The 13,066-nt window shown below is 44.5% G+C and overlaps 2 protein-coding genes across 2 annotated transcripts; one reads left to right on the top strand and one right to left on the bottom strand.

Moving 5' to 3' along the window:
• Positions 1–639: 639 nt before the first annotated feature.
• LOC143015830 (ankyrin repeat and SOCS box protein 9-like) lies at positions 640–4,303 on the bottom strand. Its single transcript, XM_076169938.1, has 7 exons — positions 3,901–4,303; positions 3,502–3,581; positions 3,239–3,346; positions 2,700–2,850; positions 2,426–2,560; positions 1,929–2,120; positions 640–1,592 (listed from the first exon to the last, which is right to left on the bottom strand). Exons 1-7 carry the CDS (start codon positions 3,983–3,985, stop codon positions 1,582–1,584), a joined length of 762 nt encoding a protein of 253 aa, XP_076026053.1. The 5' UTR covers positions 3,986–4,303; the 3' UTR covers positions 640–1,581.
• A 2,653-nt stretch (positions 4,304–6,956) lies between these two features.
• Positions 6,957–12,646, top strand: gpr143 (G protein-coupled receptor 143). The gene is made up of 9 exons (XM_076169970.1): positions 6,957–7,212; positions 8,485–8,594; positions 8,979–9,073; positions 9,250–9,342; positions 9,943–10,052; positions 10,151–10,259; positions 10,346–10,463; positions 10,552–10,804; positions 11,325–12,646. The coding sequence occupies exons 1-9, from the start codon at positions 6,957–6,959 to the stop codon at positions 11,426–11,428; spliced, it is 1,248 nt and encodes a 415-aa protein (XP_076026085.1). The 3' UTR covers positions 11,429–12,646.
• The last annotated feature ends 420 nt before the right edge of the window (positions 12,647–13,066 follow it).

The raw sequence follows: 13,066 nt of genomic DNA, 5'->3' as shown, positions 1-13,066 counted from the left end.
GTAGTTGGGTTGACTGTGAGTGCATCCGTCGCCCCGGACGAACCCTGGAAAGTGCAAACGACTCTAAAGAACACTCAGCCGCTCTACGTGAAGTATAGGAACATGTAGAAAAGGCCTGATGGTTACATGGAAATATGAGGCTGCAGCAGCTGGAGTGACATTGTTTCCCAGATAGACTCCTTCTCCTACTTATATACATGTTACTCAATACAATCACTGGCAGGGTCTTCACTCGCACTCTCAGGAGTCGGAGGCTCCTTCGCTGTATTGATTTAACATTAAACACCAGTAAATCGAAACTAGGTTGAGCCGGTGGCAGGCGGGGGAGGCAGGGGGCCCCAGATACTCATGTAAGGTTTGAAGGGACAATGATTAAGTTGAAGTGGTAAATTGGGACGAGGGATCAATGGAGAGTTAATGAGTGTAGAATGTAAGGAAGCTGCGCGCCGACTTGAGCAACTGTTGCTTTGGTTTTGCGATGAAGAGGAGCTTGATGGTTCCCGCCGCCCGCCCTTTTCATCATCTTCCCCTATAAATGATTGTTTCGATATGAAGGGGAGTAATCTAGAGGTGATCATTACTCAGACGTCGTAGCTGTGCAGTAACACAATATGACACAAAGCCAATAAGTGCAGATCGCATAGAAAAGGTTTATTTTTAATACACAACACATTTTTTCCCCTGCGTTTCCATCTGCACCCAGCCCTCCCCCAGTACAGAGAGGTCATAGATCGCACTCATCACAGATATTCATGGGCGTCGTGCAGTCAAATCTAATAAGAGCATCAAAGAGATCGATCTGTATTGCATTACTGCGGTGCTGCTGCAGGCGACGGATAAGCAAATAATCGCGCAATCAGCCGGCACTTCGTAAAAGCCGGTGGGGGTTGGAGAGGTGCGGAGGTCTAAATCAGAGCCCTAATGGGATGATGATCAAAAGACGGGCGGGTGAGTCGCCGCTGCACACTGGTGGTAATTCCCTCCCTCCAACCTCGGGTTGTAAGGAACCGCACGAAAATTAGACAAGCCAATCAATAGATCACTCAAGCCGAACGCCCGCACGGTCTCCACCGGAGCCGCTGTTCAAGATCTAAGAGGCTCCAGTTCCATTTTGATTCACCTGGTAGTCACTTTGTTGTTGCGCCGTGCACGCAGCAGCATAACTGAATACTAATTCAATATCAGAGCAAAACAAACTGAAAACATTCTTTCTTAGAGGAAAAAGTAAGTGGTTCCCTGGTGAGACTCTCCCCTGGTGTAACATTCCACTGAGAGAGGTGGCTTGTGTGCACTGGAGGCTGGCCCGTATAATTGCTGGTTATCTGGGATGATTTCCACCCGGCAACCACCAAGTGTTTGAAATGAAGTTGGAAAAACTAGCCTGTGCCAAGCAGTTCTGTGTGAGCCAGATTTACGTTCCAGAGACTCTAACGTGCTGCCTGACCAAACCCAGAGGAATCAGAAATCTAATCTACTATTCTCATTTTAAATAAACAAAGAATTGAAGATGTATTTTTATGTAATTCCGAGAGAGTAACTATCCATGGAGGGACAATATCTACCAGGCATGGAGAGGCCTAGTCAAGGGGGAACTATGATCACATATCTGCCTGTACAAGTGCATCCCCTGTTGGCCCAGAACGTAAAGGCATCAGTCAGAGATGAAACGCGTGTCTGCGGCTTTGATCCCCCGAGGGTTTGATTGGTAGAGAAGATACAGTTTCAGTTCTGTGGGTAGATGAAGGTCAGGAATCCGACCCATCTCCTTTTTGCCCACAGTTTTCCTGATGTATATCCGGCACAACTGCACGAGACGAGACACTCCTGGGCATCGGGGAGGAAGCAGGAGCCACAAATGGAGAGATGTTTGGATTATTAGAGACTATAGGTCCGTTGAGAAAGCTGCAGTCAGGCTACTTAGTGAATACCTCCTGCTTGTCTCAGCAGGGTCTCCACCAGGCTGCTGGGAGCCACGAGGTCCAGCGGCTGTTTGCCTTCGGTGTTCCTGAGTTTGGAATCTGCCCCGTGGTCCAGAAGGACGGACACCAACTCCGGGCTGGACAGACGGGCCGCGATGTGCAGGGGTGAATCACCAGACGTGCAGCTATTCACACTGGCGCCTAAAGGGTGCAGAACCCAGCAAAATACAACATAACGACTAATGAGGCATGATGACCTTAAATTATTTAAAAAGTGATGAGTTTGTGTGAATGTTCAGTAAAAGCTTTTCTTTTATTGCCGGAGTGAAGTTTTAATTCAACACTATTCTTCTTCAGAGCATCATTTCAGCCTCTTTAATGCATAAAGTGTATGTGGTCGTTGCCTTGAATTGGGTCATAAATATTCATATTAAGAAGCAGAGGCAGAGACTATAAACTTCCTATTCAGCTTAAAAGAACAAAGAATTCAATAAAAGTATTCTTACCAAGCTGAAGCAATTTCTTGGCAGTACTCAGACTCTGATTGGTGCAAGCAACATGGAGAGGCGACCCTGATTGGTCAACGTGTTGATCCACATCTGCACCGTGTTGCACAAGAGTCTCAATGCATTCTGGGTGGCCTAGAAGAAGAGGCAGCACAATCCTCAGGTTTCCTCAGCGATGAACCCGAGATCACTCCATTTCCAAGTACATGTTATAATAACTAAGCTTGTTCAGTATAGGTTACACGTGGAAATACAGAGGAATGTGACCTTTCACCTTTTGCTGCAGCTCTGTGCATTGGAGAACTGGAATAGCTGGTTCCTTTGGGGGCGGCGCCGTGCTGGAGGAGCAGAGACACGCAGGTCACATGACCGCCGGCACAAGCCTCTGACAGGGGAGTCTGTCCGTCCACCGTGGAAGAGTTAACCTAATGTGGACCAGAGCACATGTACAATCATCATTCATACATTTAAATATCAAACTATTAAAATGATAAAATATTCAATAAATAAAACAATCGCGCTAAAAAACTGTGGTAATAAAAAAAACAGCATTTAAAAGAGAGGTAAATGTGTTGTGTTATGTCAGCATATCAAGCTTGTGTGTTTGTTATCGTGTGTTCATGCTGTTCCTGTCTGACTAAGCGTTTGGTTAATCTCTCACATGGACGCTGTTAAATCCAACAATAATTGATCAGCTTCCAACTACACTGGAGAGAACGTTCAGGAAGATCTATTGTGGGCGTGAACACATGAACTGACGCTGACTTGGCTCAAACCAAAGCTGTTCCCCCTGTATGATGCTGTCTTACTGACATTTGCCCCCTTTTCCATCAGAAGCTTGGCACAAGCTGTGTGACCCTGCATACACGCCCCATGCAGAGGAGAGACCTGGTCCATAGTGTTCAGATTCACGTGTGCACCCTGTGAACAAAGGACACACACATAAACACACATTATGACTTTATTCAGAGGTTCTGTTTGGTTTAAAGATTTCTACTTTGTAACAACCATTTGGTGATTCTGAAATGGTTACATTAAGTTGTAAAAGGTGTCTTCACGTTTTCATGAGGCTTTACCTGAGCAATGAGACGCTGCAGAGGGAGGACACGGCCATTAAAGGCTGCATCATGGATTGGAGACCAGTCTGATTCTACATCTTGAGGAAGAAGAAGAAGAAGAAGAAGCAGAAGAAACTTTATTGGGTCAAATCGCATGCGAACACGTCCATCTGACCCCAGTTTTTGGGGGGTTCTGTGCCTTGCTCCAGGGCACCTCGGCAGTGCCCTAGAGGAAAACTGCAACCCTCCAGTTCCTAAGTCAAGAGTCTCTATGAACTGAGCTACTGCCCCCACCCCCCCAGATATTACAGCAAACAGTCAGTCATACTATAACCTGAAGCTCTTCACAGCAGCGTCACAGTGGATGAGTTAATCCAAACAACAAACAATCCAGCCGGAGCCGAAGCTGCTACTCACCGCTCATCAAAGGGTTTGAGAAAAAAACAGCTCCAGTTTGACCTCCTGAGCTGTCTGCTGCAGCCTCTCTGTGCTCAGCAGACATACTTCACACTGCAGCTCCACTGTGTGTTATGGCCCAACTGCTCTGCTCCATAGGTTTCAAACGCAAATGTACGGGAATGTGTCAAAACAAAAACACATTTGACGTACGACTGTCTGCAGTTAGTATGGAAATCAGGTTTTACCACTGTGATGTCATTTCCGTTTTGACAAAGTGTTTGCCATGCAGGAAGAGAGAGGGAGAGACGGGGGGAGAGAGAGAGAGAGAGAGAGAGAGAGAGAGAGAGAGAGAGAGAGAGAGAGAGAGAGAGAGAGAGAGAGAGAGAGAGAGAGAGAGAGAGAGAGAGAGAGGTGCCTTTTGAAAAAGTGAGTAATTTGTTTGTAACTTGACTCTTTCCATGCCCACCCATCCCTTCCAGCCGGTACAAAGATGGGCGGGGTTGAGGGATGGAAGTGGTCAAAGTCTGAGAAGAATGAAGCGATATTAAGTTATCATGCATGAGAGAGAGGGGTTGGCCCACTGTGGCTGCTGGTCACACTTTAAACAGGCTTCAAACAGGCAGAGGTAATTGGAAACAATCAAGTTATCACAAGGTCGTATGGATGTCACATGGATGACAAAGGAAAAGGCACTGGAATGACAAATGAACAACAACAATTGGCGTTTACTGGGAAACAAATAAATGAATTGGAAAAATGTGAGCAGAACCCAAAACTGCTTCATATTCATCACCATTTACAATTAACAACTATAATGAAATATAGTTAATGGTGAAAGCTGTCATTTGTGTTGCTTTTATGATTGGTGGCACTGGCATCAGATTAATTTGCCAGTTTAATTGGCAAGTTTTAATATGTTCTCCTACTGTTCTGTGTTATAGTCTAAATAGAAGAGTAACAACATGATAGATAGATGTTTAATATTTGTTTTTATTAAGTCTAGTCTTTGGACAATAGTGCAGCTTCTGAAACGTCTTGCTACTTCCTTTGTGTTTGTTCCTGGGTGCCTTAATGACCGTAGCGACCTCCTTGAACTGAGAGACCTTGAGTTCAAGTGTCCATGTCAGCATAAATCCCCTGCTTCAAGCTCCCGGAGTAAAACAGTGACTCTAGACGCGGCGATAATGATCTGTCGCTGGTCTGACCTCTGACCTCCCTGACCGACACAGTCTGAAGGATCTACAGTATCTCCTAACTGGGATCAATAGGCAACATTGTACACAGATAGATCCGTCATTAGTCATTCTGCCTATTAGTTGTGCCTTAATCGTTACAGATGCAACTCTTTCATATACAATCAAGTTCCTGCATATCTCTCACATCCCGAGATACATTCCTCTGTGAGCCATGGAGAACGTTTGGAAGGAGATGATCTGACCAGCAGATGGCAGCAAAAGAAAGCAGATATAGAAAGAGGAGCAGCGAGCAGGAAGTCCATATTCCCATTGTATTCCTTTGGGAGTTGTTAGTGCGGGACAGACGGCTACAAGCTTCCCATACGATTGACTTTGTGCCTTGTCAGTGCAGATGCATATGGATTAGATGGGACACTGTCAATGAATGCCCTCTGTGTACTGAATAATAAATGCACTTGATGCTTAAATGTGTCGCGGCTGATTGCATATCAAGCAGAAGTTCCTGTATCTGGAAGTGCAGAACGTGCCCTGCAGAGCGGTGGAGACATAATGACATCATGATTGGCTCTGAATCATGGTGAAACTCACTGCAAAACAAACAAAGCGCAGCATAATATCTCATTATACAGTAAGAGGAGGGCTGAGCCTGATCCTGATGTAAGCACAAAGATATTTAATTTTCTAATCGTGGTAGCACATGATTATTTTTAACAAGGACGCAAGGAAATTTGTTAATTCCCTTGTTTTGACGATGAAGATTTGATTTTGTGATCATGTGTAAATCAATTACTAAATGGGATTGTTCCCAACGTCTCCAGATGTTGTGTATACTCCTGGGATTTCGAGCGCAGTCAATCAATACTATGACATTTACATCTGTTTCTTCCATCGTTCAGCTCATTTGGCTGCATTTATCTCCACGGGGCTCTGAGGCATAAATCCTCTGAGACGCAAATTCATCTGGAATCTATACGAACACAAAGGGCACGAGTGGTGGTGATGATGAAGGACAACAGGCTGCACCAATCACAGCCATCTAATCTAATGGAACAGGGTTGAGAGGTATTTGGCGCACAAACAGCTCTGAAATGCCTAAACAGTATAATTTCACAAAACAAATGAGGGTATAAAGAGCTTTTTATTTCCTTAGAGTACGAACCAAACAAGACATAATATCCAAACGATCACAAGTGCGGCACTGAAATGAAAGTTACTTGCTCTGGCTTCAATAATGGAAGTATAATGTTGACATGTTGGACTGCTTCCAACAATGACAACAAATCTAGTCCATCTGAATTAAAATAGACAAATAATTCAACTTTAAAAGGACTTTTCTGGTGTCATTGCAACCAGAGTCATCAAGTACCACCATTGGTATAAAAACCACAGTTTGAGAACCACTCAGCTACTTTGATGAAGTTGAGTTGAGGTCATATATCTGCTTTTCATCCAAAAACCTTCTACTTTCATTTCACGACTCCTTTCATCACGCATCACCATAGTAATAATAATACCTAGGCACTAACAGAGCATTCGGTTTGAATTATACTCTTACTAAATATTACCCATTTAGTTATGTAAGTCAAATACGTTCAGATATCCTAAAGAACTCATTAGCTGACTGAAGTAGCCTAATTAAAAAGCCCAAATGTCACTTATTGGCGTGTGGAACAACAGGCTTTTGTCCGTCTGCAGCAGCGTTTGAGGCTCTGGAGGGATTAAATGGAAGCACATGATGATTCAACCCCGTGATGTGTCGGCGAGTCTGGATCACAGACTCGGGCCCGCTCCCCTCCTTCCTCCCTCTCTCTCTTCCTCTTCCTCCACGCTCACCCTGCTAGCTTCTCTATCTCTCTTTCCCTCTCTTCTCCATTCATCATGGCTTCTCCCCGGTTGGAAACTTTCTGCTGCGCGAACCGGGACGCGGCAACCGACTTCGTGGTCTCCTTCCAGCCGCTTCTCTTTGGGGCTCTGAGCGTGTGCAGCGCCGCCGTCAGCCTCATCTTCACCGTCATCCAGATCCTGCCTAAGCGCAAAGGTTACCGGAGACTGGGACCGTATCCTCTCCCCAAACCTGCCTCCTCCTCACGCATACTCTTCATCATCAGTGTGTGTGACCTGCTGGGATGCACAGGTAAACAAACACACACACACACCAGCCTATAAAGCTTTTTTCCACCCTCATTTGTTTTGCATTTTGGCAGGAATAAACGGTAATGGAGATAGTTAGTCAGTCATTATGACTTGCAGGGCCGTAGAGGAGGGGGACCCCTGGATGAGTCAGGGGGGCCCCACAGCTGGACGGAGGCCCTGGAACATACCTGCTGTCGTAAATATTTAATACTATATTTTAAAGCTCTGTCCAGGAGCTCAACACTGTTACTTACAGTTGTTAGTAGTGTTGCTATACTACCAAGTTTGTTTACACACCCAGAGCTCCATATAAAAGGTGAGTCATGGTGACATGTGTTTGTAGTTTAGATCCAATTCTGATGTCAAAACAACAGAAACATTGTAATCAACCTCACATGCGAGTAGACAAGATGAAAACTTGAACCAAGAAAAATTGGTGTTTTGTTTTAAAGTGTTAATTTAAATCCGGCTGCATTCCAAACCTGTTAACGTCAAACTGAATTTGTGAGTTTTTATTTGAACGTTGTTGCATCGATCAGAACCAGTGCAACATTACAACTGCTTTGCACTGTGTGTGTGTGTGTGTGTGTGTGTGAATGAGGAGGCAAATTAAGCTGTGAGAGAGTGTGTGTGTGTGTGTGTGTGTGTGTGTGTGTGAATGAATGTGTGTGTTTCTATGTACTTAAAGCCCGGTGAGACTCATTCACCACTGCAAGCGATTGGCTTTAAAAATACCCAGGATGCAGTTTAAAGTGAAATTTCGCACAGAGCTCCCACGTTTCTGAGCCTCGCCTCCATGTTGAGGCGGCGCAGGAAATGGAAACACCCCTATAAAACACACATGGATACGTTTCCCCAATTTCCATTACGCACCACTGCAATTAAAAGGGTTCCATGACTGAATCTAATTAATTAAAACACTTAATAAGATAAGAGTGAGAAAGAAAATGTTGTGTGCACTTTTCCATTGTTTTCTCAGAGCAAATCTGTTGGCTTGTTTTCTGCAAACGTTGATCCCTTTTTTGTTTGTGTTTGCTCCTGGATACACGGCTTCTCTGAATCACTGAGTTGCTGTAGTGAAGCAACAATTCCAGACCTTAGTGAATTAGTTTTGAGATACGTGTCTTTCTTTGAAGCATTGCCACTCACTCACAAAGTTTCTGGGCATATTTTGAGCTTAATACCTTAACAGGATCTTCCACTGAGGTCATGAATCTGTCTGATGAGCTGACGGGTTCCACTTTGAGCCGATGTGCCTGCGTGTTTCTTCCAGGTATTATCGTGAGGTCGTCTATCTGGGTGGGCCTGCCCAATGTCATCGACAGCATCTCGGCGGGCAACAGCACTGATATGTGGCCGGAGGTCTTCTGTATCGGCAGCTCGGTATGTGTTTATCCCCCCCCCCCCTAGGGTTAAGACCCCTGTGGGAACAAAAGAAACTGATGACACTGTTTTCCCCCATTTTATTCACCATTAAATCCTGATTTCACGGATAAACATGGACTTCAGATCACAAGTTGTCATGTTTCATTGAACGACAATGTCCCAGATCTAAAGCGTCTGTGTCTTTGTTTCCGGTCTCGCTACAGAAGCCAATCGATGTTCTATCACCCATTGTGTTGTGTGTACTGTGTGTGTGTGTGTGTGTGTGTGTGTGTGTGTGTGTGTGTGTGTGTGTGTGTGTGTGTGTGTGTGTGTGTGTGTGTGTGTGTGTGTGTGTGTGTGTGTGTGTGTGTGTGTGTGTGTGTGTGTGTGTGTGTGTTGCAGATGTGGATCCAGTTGTTCTTCAGCGCCTCTTTTTGGTGGACCTTTATTTACGCGGTGGACGTCTTTCTGGTGGTGAAAACCTCCGCCGGCATCAGGTTCCCCTCAGATTATTTCTACCTTTTGTCTTTGTGCACGACACCCTCACACACCCCTGCAGTGAAAAAGATGACCAAATACATCACATGGGACATTTGAAATGAAACAAGACTGCAGATAAAAGGCATGTGCACAGAGCCTCCTTGGTCTCATGACTTGTTTCTCTCCCCATCAGCACCATTGTCCTCTACCACATGATTACATGGGGTCTGGCTGTGCTGCTTTGTGCCGAAGGTGTAGCCATGCTCTACTACCCGTCCATCTCTGAGTAAGCCCGTGTTGTCTTTCATGCACTACTTTCATCATTTGTTCATTCAATTTTCAATTATATCTCTGTTTAGTTTGATTCTGATGGGGAACTGTGGCATTCAGGTTGGTTACTGATGATAAAAGTTGATAACACAACGCCAAATTTGCCACAATCAGGCCACCATCTGTGCTTTGACGCCACCCGACGCCCCCTTGTGGTATTTTTGTGCAAATCCATGAAGGCAAAACAAAGTTTGCAGTTAATGAAGCACACACCTCCTCCTCTCCTCTCTCAAACACACAATGGGACTATTTTTCAGTGCTAAAACGAGCTATAAATTCATCTTAAATTAATATACTGTGTGAACTTTATTTGTTAAGTAGCCGGAGCAGAATAATGTCTTAATGAAATCAGAGCCAGCAGGGGGGCGGGACAGGAAGCCCAGGGTGTTAATGAGCTCTGTTACAATAAACTCTTTCACACTCTCACACTCAGATGATAATAACACATAGGAATATTGAATATTCCCGTCAGACTATGTGCTGTGTCATTCCCACGCTGCTGTACATGTGTGACTTCAGTGGCTTGTTCTTTCCTCTTGTGTCTATTCCTGCGCAGTTGTGAGAAAGGACTCCAGCACGCCATACCTCACTACGTCACCACATACACACCCATGCTGCTGGTCCTCATAGCCAACCCTGTGTTCTTCAAGTGGACCACGTCTGCAGGTCAATCCGCTGCTAGTGTCACACGCCCACACACACACACACACAAGCACACACACACTGGCTCGATTAATCACTTCTCTTGTCTTTTTTGCGTTTAGTGACGTCTTTACTGAAAGGACGGCAGGGAATCTACACGGAAAATGAGAGGCGCCTGGCAACGGAGATCAAAATACGCTTCTTTAAAATAATGCTGGTGTTCTCTATGTGGTGTGTAACTGCGTCTGTGGCCTCCTTGCTGTTTGTACCTCCTGTTGTGTTAAAGTGTGTGATGAAATATTCCCCCGATGTTTCAGCTGGGTTCCTAACATAATCAACGAGGTCCTCCTCTTCTTCCTGGAGATGCAGACGGACATCACCGAAGACAGATTCAGGAATATCAGGAACGCTGTCCTCATCACGTGGTTTATCATGGTGGGTTACACCGCACAACACACTACATAGAGAACACAGCAGGATTGCCAGTGTGTTGCCTTTCCAAACATTTGTTTTGCTCTTTCAGGGCATCCTGAACCCCATGCAGGCTTTCCTCAACACACTGGCTTTTCACGGTTGGACCGGGTTTGATGTTGACTTCAGTCTGCAGCGGAGGAGGGAGCTGCCCTGGGACTCCATGTCTACCTCAATGCCTAACTCAGGCCACAACCCAATGGTGGGAACCACTCTGCTCTACCAGAGTCACGTCCAGCAAGTCAAGAAGAACATGATGAGCAACGGGCAGCACCACTCCGACGCCATCAGTGTTCTGTCAGAAGGTGATGGGGTTCACAGTGACTTTGACAGTAACAGGGGTCCAGTATATCAGGGCTGGTGAACGCTGACACGTTACTCTCAGTGTCGTTTGAAGCCAGAGTGAAGCCTCTTGACGTCGAGCATGAAACAAATGGCAAAGCTGTGAAATTATGTGCCAGGAAATGTGCAGTATACTGAAGCGATTACGGTGCCAAGAAAGTTACTGAAACCTTATTCACAATAAGTCACAATAATAAACACATCCTCCTTAAATGAATGATGAACAACACGGGACTTGTTCTTGTCAATACTGACTATCACTATACCATTAACAGAATTCTCTAAGTTCCATATTTAAAAGGTAAATGAACCATTGTCTGATCCAAATACATTTCCGGCTGCTCCAACTGATCAGGTTAGCGGAAACGTTTTGCCGGAGGTCACTGCTGCTAAAGTTTAGGCAGAATGTGTTAGCCTGTTATTGTGACTTACACGTGAATTGTAGTCTTCATCCAGTTATCTTCCCCTATTTTGTCTCGCTAGGTTCAGAATCTAGCACAGTCGAAATCCACATTTCCAGCGAGGTGCGAGATTGTGAGGACGCAGACACTGAGGGAGAATCCGTGGAGAGCTCTGTGAGGGACTGACGGGGGTCAGCGACGGCTCACCTCCCTCTACTTTGCTGTGGGATGATTGTTCTCCTTTTGCTTTAGACCATCTACTTTAGCTTTTATCGCTCTGTTGAGACTTTTACAATAGGCTGGTTATCAGGTTGTAAGAGTTTGTAAGTAGATAATGTGAAGAAAATGGTTATATATCATTTGGAATTACCTGGATTTCTACTGTAACACCCTGTCAAATGTGGTCCCATCTTCACGTCAAGCCAAAATCAAATGCAATCTGAAGTATCAAGTACCTGGATGTTCAACCGATGTTCTGGAACAATGTTCTGTCAACTGATGAACCTCAATTGCAGTTTTTGGGGCAAACTAACATGATCATAGCTGTGATCATGATGGTTCAGGGCTGCTTTGCTGCCTTTAGACCATGAGAGCTTCACTGAGGACCAAATCAATTCACACTGGGGTCATGACATTTTGCAGGAGAAGGCCTGAAAAGAAGGGAATTAGAGCTTTGGAATAGCCAAGGTATTATCCTCACTAAGACACTGTGCTATGTGCTCTCCATCAAATGAGACTCTTAAGGGAGAGAGCTTTACCCTTCGCAGCCCCATGACTTTGGAATGTCGTCTACATAACTAAGAAATGCCCCCAAAACACAAAAATCTCATCTATTGGTGAACTGAAGTAGTTTTGTTGTATAAGCATCAGTAGCAGCAGCTACCAAGAACATTTGATGGTGTTTAATTGTTGCTAAATGACTTTCTACAGTTCACAGACTTTAATCAGCCGGGTCAGTGAATCATTTGCCAAAGCAGTTAATAAAGACGCATCTGCACAATCATTAGTCCTTATTAGTTTTGGCAGAATGCATTCATTATTAGGATTTGGACGATCAACATCAGACCCACATTTAATGACTAATTAATGCCAAAATCCGGGTAATTCCAAAGGATTTCACCAACTTTATCATCCTGCTACTGTAAGTCTTCTAAGTTGATTCTCAAGATCCTTCAGTCAGTCTGCAGATGTGTAGTGTTACTTTATCAGAATACAATACATTGTCACAGTCACAGGAAACAGAAGATATCTTAAATAACACGAAGGCCGACCTTTAAATTGGTTGAGGAAACATTTGTTATAGTTCAGCTGGATGTGAAATGATTTTGTGATATGCACTCCAATGTTTAAGTCCCCAAGCACAACACATCACAAGACACAATGACTCTTGTATTGTCATTTTACAGTTCTACCTGTCATCTCCTATTTTTATTCATATCTATTTTGTTCATATTAAATATTTAAAAGTTGTTTTTGCTGGAGCTTTCCTTGTGTTGATCTTCCATCATTCCATAGTCGTGTTGTAGGAAACACATTTTGCTATGGGGAGTTATGAGACACAGTAAGTCAGCCACTATCGTCACTATTCAGACTTGAAGGCTGTTATCAGCTCTAACTCCAATGCAAAGATTCTAAATGTGTAGATTCATGTGCAGATGGGAACTAATGCACCCCAAAGCCAACCCAGAGCTGTAATGCCCTGTGTTAGCAAAACACACAGACCAAGAGTGACTGGCTTTGGCTCATTTATGGATCTGATCAGCAGACTGCAGGTCTTTGTCTTGATATCTGAAGAGGTAGAATCCCCAGATCACGAGCACAGAT

This window comes from Genypterus blacodes, unplaced genomic scaffold, assembly GCF_046128005.1.
Source record: "Genypterus blacodes isolate CSIRO-AG114 ecotype Tasmania unplaced genomic scaffold, CSIRO-AGI_Gbla_v1 ptg000214l_1, whole genome shotgun sequence".
Taxonomy (NCBI): domain Eukaryota; kingdom Metazoa; phylum Chordata; class Actinopteri; order Ophidiiformes; family Ophidiidae; genus Genypterus; species Genypterus blacodes.
This window is presented reverse-complemented; position numbering and strand designations above follow the sequence as displayed.